This window comes from Micropterus dolomieu, linkage group LG15 (assembly GCF_021292245.1).
Source record: "Micropterus dolomieu isolate WLL.071019.BEF.003 ecotype Adirondacks linkage group LG15, ASM2129224v1, whole genome shotgun sequence".
NCBI lineage: Eukaryota > Metazoa > Chordata > Actinopteri > Centrarchiformes > Centrarchidae > Micropterus > Micropterus dolomieu.
In genome coordinates this window covers 7,094,862-7,109,950 of record NC_060164.1, presented here as the reverse complement: position 1 = coordinate 7,109,950, position 15,089 = coordinate 7,094,862, and the positions used below count along the sequence as shown (strand labels likewise).

The window sequence follows — 15,089 nt, the reverse complement described above, 5'->3', positions numbered from 1 at the left end:
TAAAAGAACATTTAAATTGTCAGGTGACAGTCAATAGTTAGTATAGTACTGTATATGGCCTGTCTTTTTTTATTTTTGACTTTGCTTGTCTGGATAATGCAGCTGCTGCTAACGCAAGACATAAATAGCTAATGTAAGTCTGCAGAAAAAGCACCGGGGAGAGTTAATGGCCAGCAACAGGCAACCCCTCCTCCCATATAGCTCTCTGTCTCTTCTCATAAAACAAGATACTAAGATTGTTTTATCATTTTCTCTCCTCAATGCCAGTATCTCTCTGGTGTGCACCATCTTACAGGCACACAAGTGGAACAACCTTGTTCCATCTGTAATGGCTCCCTAGGTAGCAAGTGTAGCCCGTCCTTGTGTAGTGATAGTTTTGGAAACCTGCCAATTCAAAGGGACAATGATTTAAAAGGCTAGACACATGGCTTTAAGGTACAACAACTCCACTTTATTATACAAGAAACAGACAATTTAAATGCAATACACAGAACAAAACATGCTTTGCTCTATATCTATGTTTAATAAAGCTTTTTACAGTATAAAACAAAAATACATACAGATTCTATATCACATACAAGTATGCTCACACATATTCAACCCAGACAACAGTGTACACTGTAACCCAAGATTTGAAAACACACACACACGGGCACACATGAAAACACAAATACTTAAACATGAGACCATGAACTCTTATCAAAGTGTTTAAAAACATACATACATTATACCTTGTCCTATTGACCTGCTACATGTGATTCGGAAGTGATTTTTGCTGAGCACCTGCTGTGCATATTTTACCTCAATATAAATAAAACCCACCCGTGGTTTCTCACAATCAGCCACAGACAGTAATATCAATATTGTAATCACCTGCAATCACTTTTTCTCATTTTCTTTCTATCTACACTGATAAGGTTTGGTTGACATTTCAATGCCCTTCATCCACACATAGTATTTACTAATTTGCATCCAATTGCACAGATAAAAATATGAACAAACAATTAAATCAAGACAAAATAAAAACAAAAACTAACTGAGATAAAGATTCCTAAAAACAACATTGAGATTTTACAGTTTTACTATGGTGGTTTTTTTTTAATAGGAATCTGTAGGCTACTTTCAAAAGCAAATCAATCAACACTATTCTTATTGTTAAACTGTACATAAGAATGAATGACATTCAAGACCCAAAAGGTTTTCTTTCGACATACATACTGCTATTTACAGCACTTTATGAATAAATTTAAGGCCACTGTGAAGTGCTGTGTTTCTGAGAATACAGGAAAGGAAGGAAAGTATTGAGACACAGACAGAGCTGGCAGTAACTGAGGTAGCAAAGAGGAAAGAGAGAAGAAGCCGAGGCCAAGTGGAAATGATACAGACAAACAGTGTAATGCCATAAAAACACTGTCAACTTGAGCCTCCTTTGGTATGAAGCTTTGAGAGACTTTACTGCAATGACAGGGATGAGAGAGAGCCTTAGGTCGCTTTCACACCTGTGGTTTGGTTAAAAAAATGGATGTACTGTTGTCTTTTGATTCCAGTCCATTTTGTTTTCTCACTGACTTATTGCAATTGAAGTGACAGATGACTCATTCACTGGACAGTTTTGTTGATTGTCACCCTTCATCATCAGTGCTACATGGACGAAGTAGGGAAAATCAAAACTAAGTTTTATCAGCAAGTGATAATATCACGTCTGTCATGAATAATGATGGAAGGCCGGGAAACAGAACCATCAGAGAGACAGTCGGCTGTCAGTGCAGCCCCCATGTTTTTTTGATTTTTACAGTGCCACAGAGAAGGATGCAAGCAATGCACACTTCTGCTTAAACCCCTTTTCACTTCGTGATGTATGATAATATTCCTGCACTCACATGCTGATGTGTATACCATGTTACCATGACTAGCAATCAGTTGAGTAACTATATGGGCAAGCTTGTAACCTCACACCTTCAAAACTCTTCTCAAGCAGCGGGGAACTTGTTGGTCCATGAGTCAATGTTTAGAGGGAATATCACACACAACCCCAGCTCCCCCCCCCACAACACAAGCTCTCACAAGCAAAAGTTTGTTTTGGCCTCCAGCTGTTGTTGCAGGTGGAAATAGTTTTTGGATAAAAAATGCTGTCCGATCCCTCCTGCGGTCCAGACAATCCCAGTAGACGTTATTGTGAGACCGTTCATAAGGGAAACATTGCTCTGAATGCAGAGAGAAGAGGAAGAGAGTTGCAGGACTTTTTTCCAGATCAGCAGTTGAAGCGACCCTCATTAAACCTGCAGGAAGTCTGGAGACTCAGGGATGGTGTCTGGAACAGAGAACAGTGCAGGTCAGTGAGAGCATAGAAATAAAAGCAGGTAATCCACATGTATCAACCTGCACAAATGCACAATTCATGTATGTGTGCTGACATGTGGAAATTTAGATATGAGGGAGTTTTCACATTCATAATTGCATTTCCTGCCCAAAACATGGCCAGAACTTGTCAAAAGACACACGACAGCATTTCTTTTTCCAAACCTCCTACACTACGGAATAGTGCAAGTATACAGAGAGACTGATCTACTGTATTTCTCAGAATGTGATGTGTTTATCTGGAAACCCACTGAAAAGGGGAACAAAAAGGCCTTAAGTCTGAGTTGCGGCACGCTGAATACTAAGAGATGATAAGAGGGAACTGCTGCTGGTTAAATTCCGCTCAACTGAAGGTCAGCGGGCCAAAAAAGATGAAGAAGAAAGCTGAAGTATCGCTTTTTCCTACGTAACATGAAACCTCGGACAAGAAACCAGAGTGCGTATGCTGCATAACTTTTGTAGACCACTGAAGGAAATGAACTGTAGCAGGGGAAAAAACACCTTGAAAAATGTAAAAAATGATGCTTTCTTTCTAGGATTTTTGATTGTTATATCAATATTTGTGGCTCTCTTTAGAGTGGAAACATAGCTGTAATCTAAGATGCAATCAAGCAGCGGAAGTTTCCACTAGTAACTCCCACATAATTCTAATTGTGCAAATAGGGCAAAACGGTTTTACCATACCGGTATGTTTATGCTTGTCAGTTTTCACATACAGTATATTATTAACAAACAAACTCCTGTATGTCTTTCTGAGATTTTTGCACACTAAACTTTTCATGGTGATAGAGATAACATATGTGATGGTTTAGGGTGGACTTTCCCTAAGTCTGGTTCTGTCCTTTCCCCTGTTCCATCATAGACCGTGCTGCCAGGAAATGGGGCAATCCACCTCAGTATGCATGGAATGTCTGCACAGGTGCCTCGGGAATCGGTAGAAAAACACTCAGGATTGAATCCCTTCCCCGTAACTAATGTTTCAGTATTATTTCAAGTTGAGTCGGAGAGAACGGCTCAAGGGGCCATTAGTGTTAAATGAGAGTGCTGATGGGTGGAGAATGACTTGCGAGGGAGGCAAGTGAAGAATTCAGATGATGACAGCATAAGGAGGTGGGTTCAGTTGTGTGGGGGAGAGAAATTAAACCTCCTACACAAAATATTTTTTTCTTAGTCATATCAGATTCAACCCAGCTGTTTTTTTTTGTGTGAGCATGAAATTTTCCACAAGATTGTGATGTTTCAGCAGAAGCACAGAAAGCCATGGTTGTTCTTTGATTGCGTCAGTCTTTTACAATACTGACTGTACATTCTGAAATAGGTATTTCAAGAAGTATACCCTTGTGCAATATAGTTACGTGCCGCTACTTGAGTACATTTGTACATCCTTTGAGATTAAAACGTGAAGAGAGTCAGATTTATGCATTCAAAGTGTAGTTAATAAGGCGAGGCCCACCACAGTGCACACTCACTCATAAACTGAAAGGCACCCACTTAGCCATGTAAATTAACTCTCCCAAGAGCGAAATAAGTCATACTCTTCTTTCTTGGTTTTATGGTGCTGGTCCGACAGAGCCAGGCTAGGGGGCAAAAACTGAGTAAAATGAAGTATGGATTAGATAAGTGTGTGTACCAGCTTATGCTTAGTGATTTAGTGTTTTTCATCTTGTTAAATAAGGACATTTAGAAGGAGTTGCTGTTGTGTTGTCAGGGTGTATTGGTTATGTGTGTGTCCTACCTTCTATTGGGAAGAATACGTCCCCATATACATGAGGAGAAAGAGGGGTTCCGGGCTCAGACAACAGGTTGCGTCCTGTCTCTGAGGATTGCCTGGTCATGATCTGAGACACGGTACGGGTCTTAATCTGTGGTGATCCCCCAAGGAACACAGGGTTCTCATGGCCATGAGCCTCACTGAACACACGCACACAGGTACACGTATACACACAAGAAAGAGAAGCACCCAGATGAGTAAGACATTGCCGATATGACCCAATCAACTGTTTCAACAGTCCTATGTTTCTCAAGACATTTAGAAGCTTTATGGCTGTCACTTTTGTTATCTAGCAGTAATAAATACATTCCAGTGGCACACAACTTGTAACCTAAAGGCAAGTGTAGACTACAACTGTTCTGTGCAGAAGTCCTTTTTGCTGTACAGTAATGCAGAGTATGTCACCAATGAATGTAGTAATTAAATTACTGATCTTTTTTAAAGCTACATGTAGATCTTTAGCAAGCAAAAGATTTCAGGAATTGTTCACAGAGTTGTAACCAGCTATTTGGCTGAAACTACCTATTGTGTAAGAAATCTTGTGGACCCTACAAAATAGAATGTCCATGTACACAGTATTATTATTCTAAAAGCAGCTGTGCTTTGAAGCTGGTCTATGAAGCAAGCTGCCTGACAGACTGTGGGAAAACTTACCTGTCCATCCTCACCAGCTCTTGTGCACCTGGGAGAGAGGAAACGGGAAATGGGCCATTGTGAATGAATTGAAATAGAGCGGAACACTACAGATGGATGTGAATGTGCTTCCTACTGTGTGAAATAGAGTTAATCCACCTCACTGACAGGAAATATGTGTCAGACAAAACACTATGGGGAACCCAGTGTGATAGATTTATATTTGACCCATAGAATGGACGTGTGTGTGTGTGTGTGTGTGTGTGTGTGCGAGCACTTGCTGGTGCATATCAGTAATACGTACGTCTGCTCGACTGGTCGTTGTGCCTCTGTTTGTACACAAGCACCAGAATAAGAGGCAGAGAAAGCAGAGCCAAGATGCAGGCTGCTATGGCCAGGGCCACTGCCACAGAGCCTGGAGAAGCAACAGAGACTGTGAGTTAAATAAACACAATAACTGGCCAGTCATCCATTGGCTATGAAAGCCGGAATATGGTGACATACCTTCAGGTGGTGTGGGATCCCAGACAGTGCAATCTTGAGATCCATTTCTCCCTGGAAAGAGAGAACAAACACATTGTTTCTCAGATACAGTACATCATCATAGGTTTGGGTTTCTCTCTGTCAAATGCAACAGTTACCATTCACCCCGGCACATGACATTTATGCAGTGTCGTAGACCACAATGAGTACTCATAGACCACATTACGTAGAATCTGGGAAACTAACACAACAACTTTGTCCTACTTAGCAACTTTACAAAAGACACTATGATTAAAAAAGTTGTCTTCCTCCCCTGCCAGTTTACTATAGACTAAGTTAATCCACATTCACACCCATACATTTGATGTCCTTACGTGGTGTAACTTGGAGAATAATGTGGCTATGGGGTCTCTGCACGATGGAGCCATGTTTATGTTCAATCTGGAAGTCTAGGAGCAGACAGCAGTAGCGACCCTGGTCAGCGTGGGTCACATTCTGCAGAACCACCCAGAAGCTATGCTCCGCAAATCCAAATTGCAAACCCGGCGGCAAGCTGTGGTTGCCATGTGAATGACTACCAATGATAATATGGCGTGGGCCCTGTCCTCCTATACAGTGTTGGTCACTGTGCGGTGTGAAAAGCCAGCTGTGCTTCAAGACATCGTTGGGGTACAAGGTTGCACCTCTCTGGCCACAAACCAGTTTGGCAGTTGCACCCTCGGGACACGTGTAGTACAGGTGGGGGGCTGAAACACTCAGCGTGGGGTGGGCGTGGGACATCTCGCCTTTAGCTAGAGAGAAAAGATAAGTTTGAAAGAACAAAGGTAAACCATATGATTATTTTCAACTTTAGTAAATCAATAAGCCTAAGATGATTGTAAAGTGTTGGGTTATGGCAGTGCTTAACTCCGCCTACCTACCAGCTAATCCAAAAATGGGCTAAGAGGTGGAGCATCAGTAGAGCTGCGGCTGGCCACCTGTGACTGCACCCACCTGTCACTGAGAGCGACCATGCCCTTAGTTATTCATAACTTTAAGCCTTAATATAATTTAAACCGGTGAGTTATAAAAAAATTCCCCTGCACAGTTGTTATGAAGGGAGAATTTAGCTATAGAGACCAAAACCATTTTTTGTACCAGGTTGAAGACATTTCTGCTGTAAAGTTGGGCATTTTAACATGGTGCTCTATGGGGATTGACTCGCTTTTAGAGCTAGCCTCAAGTGGCTATTTGAGGAACAGCTGTTTTTGGCACTTCCTTGTTGGCTTCATTTTTCAGCCCCAAAGGTTGCCGCTTGAGTAAAACATAAAGGCCAACATACACATTTTAATAGTAATATAGAAACGTTTTGCTAATGAAGGTACATCATAATGTTCCTTGCAAAATTCCAGCTTTATTTAATTTGCTTGCATATAGGATTGTGGTAAAGACCTGGTAACATAAGATAATATATTCAAACAGGAAATTGCTTGGTAAATCACAGTTCTCTTCAAATTATTTCATAACTAATGTTGAGTGGGATGAAGTTCCTGCCTGGTACCACCAGTGGTAACACAAATAACTCATGCAAAAGCTAATTATAGCAACTACCATTCTCAACATGGATTTAAATACCAACAATTTCCATGCCCTGCACACTACATGCTTCTGTTTTTTTCCACATCTTCGGTTAGCACAGTTTGTTTCCTGTTCTGTATTTGTACCGTGGTTAGAGATAGTAGGCTACATAGTCTGCTGACTTACATAAATATACAACTTTCGGTGGGAGTAAAATTGCCTTTTCCTCAGACAGGGAGAGCGATACAAGCCAATATATACAGGAATTCGTGTGACATTGCTTTAGTAATCAAACTAAGGAATCTAAAAATCTGACTGATGTTCTGGTCAGTTTCTAGATTACATACTATCACTGTGTGGCATCATCACCCAGTGAATCTAGAGAAATATCCCTTTCTTTCTCAGAAAAGTATACACTACAATAACAAATATCCTCAGCACATAACTTTTTTGTGCATTCAGGAAACCAAATAGACAGCTGTGAGAAAAATTTTTTTACATATTGCATAAACCATTCTCCCTCTCACATACTGCCTTCAACCACATCCTGTTCTGACTTCTGTAGTGCAGCAGTGCAATGCACGAATAGATATGTTCTTTAAACTGTGCTCTGAATGTGCACAGTAAAACAAACATATCCTAAGGCTAAGCAGTCTAAAGCCACTCGCTAAAAATTACCAAAAAAAACAATTAACAACAACAATGCAGATACATCATAATCTGTATAATACAACACTACACAGACATAGTGTATCATCAACACACACAATTAATGACTCCCACATATTCAGCTTTTAAACCCTTACAGAGCAGTGGAGCCACAGCTTAGTGTGAATCACTGTGAATTTAATCATGAACCAACTATTTGCTGTTTTTATGCACTTCCACTATTAGGGGGAAGCCCAAAGATAAATGTCAATACTGGTATTAAGTGGTTGGTTAACACTTTGCTGGATAAGAAATGCAGTAGCTGACCAGTCAACGACCTTTGCTTTTTGATTAGCTGTGCGTGTTTGTATATTCGGTATGTGTGCATCCTGTGTAAGTGTCACATAGTGCGCCTGTGTGTGCGACTGAACTCTGCACTAGCTATTGTGTGCTAGGAAAAGCAATAGGAAGACTAGGGAGGGTGATTAAAGTGAAACTGTTGCCCCCACGGCTGTTTCTGCCGGCCTAGTGGGACAATAGGAGGGGAAGCCCTACTCTTCTCCTGTTTCACACCCGCCGTGCCTTCCTCCCTGCCCTTCTTTGTGACTCTACCCTGGTTTCTGTGGCCCTATTTACACTAGTGGAGTTGTAAAATGTGTTTAATATACATTTAAATTTTAAGTCTAACTTTAGTCTGATAGAGAGCCAAAACATGATTAGACTGCCAGTCAGGAAACAATATTATACACATTGAATATATATTCAGGTATGTCTTACTGACAAGACCAGACCTTTCTAATATAGTGTCAGCAAAATCTGAGCTGTCTGAGATGTGGTTGCAACCAGGTAAAAACTGGAACAGACAGCATTTCCAGTTTCCTTCTCTGATCTCTGTTCTCAGCTTCCTGATAGCCCCTCAGGGCCCAGAAACAGGCCCTCCTTTGTTTTAAGCCTAAATGCCACCTGTTTAGGACATGTTGCCTTTGACAGCTTTCTTGAATTCAGACATGCAGCATAACCTGTGTGAATTAATTAAACATGTCTTCATATCTGCTTAAATTACACCAAGTTTTTATCTTTTCACACACACACCTCAAACACCACCCTTTTTCACACATACTGTTACGGTAATGATTATCCAGCCCATTACAGGGTGTTAATGAAACCAGCAGGAGAATCCCAGATTAACCCCTCAACACGCAAACACAAACACTCATAGAAAGTGAGGGAGTTTCAGTTGAAGGTTCTATCATAACAAACAGATTAATTAAACATCTTTTCAGCAACAGGAAGTGTTAAAATGTGCCACTTTAGGCTCTACCTAGTCAACAAAGGAAGTGGTTATGGGTCAGTGATGCAGGTCATCATGCTCAGGGATCCATGGCATTTAGTGATTTGCTGAACCAATTTGCAATAAACTTGTTTGTGTATGTGTTATTTAAATAATGTGCACACTAGTCACAGTCTCAACCTTCCTCTTCTTCTTCCTTTAAATTGACTCCATCCAGTCAGCTACCTAACTGACAGGTCATGTAATGACAGCTTCGTAAACACATTTACAACATGATTACAACATGTTTTTTTCTGAAATGTCATTTTGAAAGTGTAAACGGTCCTTTTTGTACTTTTGAAATTGTAAAAGTGCAATTATTGCGTGATTTTCCTGCTTTCTCTTCCTTCTTTGGTATTTCCTGCTTTGCACTTGAAGGCTTTTCATACTATGATTATATTGTTATACTGGTTTCTATTATAGTTAAATATCTTAGATCTTTACCAACCAAAACACATTTGTTTGCTGTTTTTGTTGCTTTGAAGTCAAGGCTCTAGCTTATAGTCAATGCTGTATCCTTGGGCTGTTCAGAGAATCAATCCGCACTAGAAGGCCATTGGTGTTTGGGGATTTTTTACTTGTCATGCTTGCTGTTTATTAAACACCAGACACCAAAATTTCAGCTACAAATGCTTGGCAGACCTTTTAAAAGGTGATACCCAGAAAAATCACAGAACAGGGGAGCTCCCCTCCTCCATTGTCTTCTTATAACTCACAGCACATGCAGTATGTGCCCACACAAGTGCTGTACATCAACACACTCACTGACTGCGTCTCCCTGGTCCGGCCTATTTTTGTCAATGAGATTGACCCAGGAAACAATTTTCTATCTCTGCCCTGCAATAATGCTTTATTCGTTTAGGAAAGGGGATCAATGCATGACACAAGCTCTGTCACAACAGAAGGAGAACGCAGTGGAGACAGCTAAAGAGTGAGTGTTCACATCCTGTGGAGTTCATTGACCATTTTTGCCTGTGCCATTGTCCACCATAGGGAGCTGAACGCTTATCTGGACTGAGAGGAAGAGAGGCACTGATTATGGCTGTGTTTGTCTCAAGTCATTTTTTGTGGAGCCCATTATTGGCAGCTTGGCATAAACAGCTGTTTTCATCATAGGCTAAAAGGAAGGAAACTTCCAAACAAAGAAGACATAACAAGGCTGAAGGGAGGGCACGTTGGAGTCCTAAAGTTGGAAGCGTTCTACGTCTTATAGGCCTGCAAAACAATCCAGAATTGCTGTATACAAAACTGTAGCCTACAACATGTTCTGAAGTATATAGGTTACACAGATTTCTGTCCAGGATGGGCCAGCCTTAAAAACTCGGTAAACATCACTAGTTGCCTTTGTCGGACTTATCGTGTGAGCTTATCTAAATACACCAAATCCTAAAGCCGAAAACTGATAACCTCTGCGAGGTTTCAGTGGCGTTTGAAGTGAAGCAGCCCGCGCCCCCGAGGCAACAGCTGTTTCTCCTGTCTCCTCCAGCGGCAGTTGCCTAAACTTCAAGCAACGCCAAAGTCATAACCCTGCAATTGATTAAAGGTCGCACGAAAACACGCGGAAGTTCTGTGAAAATGTAGAAATAAATTATTTCAATCAGGGAATACATTACTGGATGTATCGGGGGCCTATCTCATCCTGCACATGCGCACACCGCATTGGAATATTTCCTAATGTCACTGTATGTACGTCTTCCAAATTGTGAATACATCTGACCATTTTAAGACACGTCAGTTTAAAAGCACAAACCGCTGCAGTTTGCGGCTATGATATCAAAAAGGGCGAGTATGGGAGGGGCTTTAAAACAGCTTCACACCAGATGTTCTGTCTCAAAAACACAGCAACTAACTTAGTCTGAAAGGCTTTAAACTGTGTTCGCTCCAATATACATGCACGTAGACCAACTACTCCGCCATGGACATATTTGAAGTTGTTTCTGAATAGAGACACTTCGAGTAGCCTATCTTTAAGCAAACTCTGAATATCATCTGGTTTCGTGCACCTAGACGTAGGTCTACATTGTGTGCCATTATTAAAACGCTTTAGGCTGCCTGAGTTTGGAAAAACAGAAGTTGCTGGGCTGTTAAATAGACATAGCCTAAGTTAAAGACTATATTAGAGGCCTGTCATATACCGTAAAGTTGTTAGCGATCTTCTGGCATCCTAGGCTACCCTTCGGACACATTAAGGAGATTGAAGTCAATTGATGACTTTATCGCCCATTATATTTATAGAGACTTTAATCCGTCCAAACGTAGGCCTACTACAGGTTTAGGCTACTTAATGTATCTTTAAAGTCAATTGCCTTTTCTAAAACTATAGTCCCTCATCAGTGAATTCAATAAATGTTTTGCCACTAAAAGAAAGGTACCTACAAGTTCCCACACGCCCGGACAGCTGGATGAGCCAGTAAAACAACAGGTCTGAAGAGGATGCTTGTCAAGAGTGGTTTTCGTGCTTACCTCCAGCTATGTTAACCAGAACGGAACAAAACCAAAAGATGAGCTTCTTTCTCCAAAGTGATGTCCGACATGGTAATCCCCACTCCATGGCTGTGCGGTTTGACTCAGACTATCAGCAACTAGGATATAACTCGACAAGCAAACTTTTTCTGCCTTCACTCTCAAACTTTAAAGTCTCTTGACTGTGTACCAACACACAGTGAGGTGGCTGACAGTCCCCGTCACTCTAGTCTCTAACTTGATCCTCCTGAATTTTGCAGCACAAAAATTACGAGATACACGGAGGCGCCACGCTCCTCCCCTACTGTCAGCCTCTCTCTCTCTCTCTCTCTCTCTCTCTCTCTCTCTCTCTCTCTCCTTTTTCACCCCACTTTTATAAAAATGTGTCTTATCTGTTATAAAATTGACAAACAATGTTGAGATAGCTAAGTCTTAAGTCTGCAGTGTAGTGCATACACTTTATTGGTTAAACTGAAAATTATTCAGTGTTACATCAGCCTTTAATTATCAAATGATTAGTTTTTGTTTCATATCTCCACTTCTGTTTAAATGTATGACCTGTGACCATGTGCCCTGATGTCTTTGGTTACTTTGATTCAGTGGAACACTAAAGTCCCTAAAACACCTCAATGTGTTTGCATCTGCTATGCCTTAATCTCAGTTGGAAATGAGGTTTCTGTAATATATATTATATATGATGTTTTATATATAATTATATGATTAACAGCGGATACAAAACAAAAATCAAACGTCTTTCCTACCAAAATACTAGTGCACTACACATAGTAACACAGTAAAAAAAAAAAAAGTCAAAAGTTTAACTATATTTATTATTACATTTGAAGCCAGGTCAGATATAAATTTACTCATCACTGAACTTTTATTCCACACAATGATACTTATACTTTTGTTTATGTATCAGAATCTTTCAGTGGTTTAATAAAGAACTTTTGGCTACCTTGCAGCATCTTCTCTCCACCTCACTTAGATTTCCTCTTAGTTCTCACAAGACATATTTTCCTTCAGTTTGTAACAAAATATGCTCCTACTGTGTTGTCCCATTCTCCCATGTTAAACCAAATAAAGAGTAATTACAGCTGTAAAAGTTTTCCCATGTCTCTGTTTCTCACCAGACCTCAACCACCATCAATGTTCGCATTGTGGATGAGAACGATAATGCCCCAGAGTTTCCCGAGGAGGAGTATGTCACAGTGTTGAGCGAGGGACCAGAAACAGTGGGTGCCACCATCGCCACAGTAACGGCCATCGACCCAGATGAGGGTCTGAACGGCACCTTGCGATATGCTATCACTCAGGGCAACCTGATCCAGACCTTTAATATGAACAGCATCACCGTAAGACATGATAACTGTTATACTGTAGTGTTACAAGTTACTGCAAAAAAAAGATGATTAACTTTCTGTGTATGATGTGTATGTGTGTGTATTTAGGGGAGGATTACAGCCATAAAGGAGCTGGACTTCGAGATCAGCAATGGACACTACACACTGGTTGTCACAGCTACGGACCAGTGTCCAAAACCTGCTCTTCGTTTGACATCTAGCACAACAGTAATTATGCAAATGAGACACAATCTGTTTTAATGTTTTTAACTAAAGTAATATTACATTAACATTTTAGAGCTGAAACAATTACTCGATTAACTGAGTAGTGAAGTGACAGAAAATCAGCTCTCAATTTTGATAGTCGATCAATCGTTCAGGTATTTTATGAAGCGAAAATGCTAAACATTTGCTGGTTCCAGCTCCTCCAATTTGCTGTTTTTAACCATTTTATATAATTTAAAACCCAACACTTTTGACCATTGGACTGCTAGAAACTTGTAATCGGCAGTTTTTTGCCTTTTCTGACCATTTAAACAACAAGTAATAAATCAATGTATTGAAATAACAAACAAACATATTTAAAAATAATAAATATAATGATAATAATTACACAAACAATAATGATGATTCTCAGTTAAAGTCCAACCTGTACATTCTCATGGAACTAACTGGAGACATTAAACAAAATAATTTGTCAGAATGTAAACATTAGTGGATGCATGGCATTGATAGATTAAAATTTTTACCTAAAATGCAGAAACCTTACCCAAAACACCCAAATCCTATTATGAGTATTTGTATTTGTGGAAATTAATATTTTAATCAGAATCTCATGATACAAGTTTGAATTTAATGTCCAATTTAAGTGTGGATTTTATTACCTTCAAAAATGTATTTATGTTATGATATTGTTGTATAGGGAGCCATACATGTTTTTGGTGCTCATCCTAATTCCTGTGTCACAATGGGTCACCTCTCATATAACAGTTGTGTTAAGAACTCCCTCTCCCTCCTTCTCAGGTGCTAGTAAATGTCCTAGATGTGAACGATGTGACGCCCACCTTCCCTAGGGCCTACGAGGGACCCATCGAGGTGGCTGAGGGCCAGCCAGGACCTCGGGTCTTGACTCTCAGAGCCAGTGATCAAGACTCTGGGCTCAATGGAAAAGTGGAGTACAGCATCACTGGGGGAGATCAACAGAGTTAGTAGCGAATTGTTCTGTCAAAAGTGTGATGTATTATTAAATCCTCACTGTGTGTCTCTGAGCCTCTTTCTCTGTCTTTCTGCCAGATGAGTTCATGGTTTCTCCAGTGGAGGGCGAGCTTCGGGTGAGAAAGGATGTAGAGCTGGACAGAGAGACAACTGCCTTCTACAATATCACTGTCACAGCCCGAGACCTGGGCACCCCATCTCGCAACAGCTCGGTGGGTCTTTATTACACCAACACACACACGGGGATGGGCTATCTGGAACACACTGTATTCTCTTGGACTATCAGGAACTTGCCAGCTTCACTTCTGTGTTGTAATATGGCTTGCAGGGACACATATTGAACACTCAAATCTCCAACAAATGAATAGATGGCTTGTGAAGTTTTTATACGTGACATACTACAAAAAAGTACCACTCTGATCATGCCAGTTAAACATACACTACATCGCTCACCTGGTAGAGTGTGCACACCATGTACTAGGCTGAGTTCATACTGCAGAAGTCCCAGTTTGAGTTTGCAGCCCTTTGGCTTCTGTTTACAACTCCAAAGGAAATCATCTTTAATGCAATGTTGTGTTTTTATGGTGCAGATGGAGAAATGCATAGGCTATTTTAAGGTTTTAATCATGTCTAGCTAAAGGCTACAGGGTGAATAAAACAATATAAAATATCCCTATTTAGATCGCGGATCATGATTGCGGTTAAACAGATTGTGAATAATTTTCTTACCACATCATCCACCACTATGAGTTAATGTAAAAAGATCATAAGTTGGAAGTTTTATTTTTGTTTTCTTCAGGTGGTGGTGGGGGTCTATGTCCAAGACATCAATGACAATGACCCAGTCATCCTGAACCTGCCTTACAACACCAGTGTGAGTGAAGGCGCCTCCATACACACCTCTGTGGCCAGGGTCCGCGCACAAGATGCAGACAGCGGCCGGAACGCGCTGCTCACTTATAACATCACTGCTGGAAACCAGGATGGAGCCTTCTACATCATTGACACAGTGAGATAATGGGATGGTGTTGGTTAAAGAGTAATGTAACAGGGATTTAACTTTTCACCTTGCTGTAGTGAAGTACAGGGTCACTCCAGGACCTGGTGTCATCCCTGTTGGGTGTGGTTACGGGTTCCACAGAGTGCACTTTTGACCACACCCAACTGTGGTACTGGATGTGGTCATATGTAAAACAGACTTTCAGCCAGAGTTGGCAGCAAAACACTGCTTTTCACCCGGGTATTAAGTTACTCTTTAAGAATCTGTCTCACTGATGTGGTAAAGGTG

The 15,089-nt window shown here is 40.7% G+C and overlaps 2 protein-coding genes across 3 annotated transcripts in view; one reads left to right on the top strand and one right to left on the bottom strand.

Annotated features, from left to right (window-relative positions):
- cdh23 (cadherin-related 23) overlaps positions 1 to 15,089 on the top strand; it is a 126,189-nt gene that overhangs the window by 96,321 nt on the left and 14,779 nt on the right. For both annotated transcript variants that reach the window (XM_046070202.1, XM_046070203.1), the window contains 5 exons: positions 12,377 to 12,598; positions 12,695 to 12,814; positions 13,610 to 13,790; positions 13,880 to 14,013; positions 14,601 to 14,810. In XM_046070202.1, coding sequence (XP_045926158.1) covers positions 12,377 to 12,598; positions 12,695 to 12,814; positions 13,610 to 13,790; positions 13,880 to 14,013; positions 14,601 to 14,810 — 867 coding nt within the window. The remainder of the gene's footprint in view (positions 1 to 12,376; positions 12,599 to 12,694; positions 12,815 to 13,609; positions 13,791 to 13,879; positions 14,014 to 14,600; positions 14,811 to 15,089) is intronic.
- vsir (V-set immunoregulatory receptor) lies at positions 430 to 11,486 on the bottom strand. Its single transcript, XM_046070204.1, has 7 exons — positions 11,244 to 11,486; positions 5,620 to 6,036; positions 5,267 to 5,317; positions 5,067 to 5,177; positions 4,784 to 4,811; positions 4,094 to 4,269; positions 430 to 2,311 (listed from the first exon to the last, which is right to left on the bottom strand). The coding sequence occupies exons 1-7, from the start codon at positions 11,329 to 11,331 to the stop codon at positions 2,274 to 2,276; spliced, it is 909 nt and encodes a 302-aa protein (XP_045926160.1). The 5' UTR covers positions 11,332 to 11,486; the 3' UTR covers positions 430 to 2,273.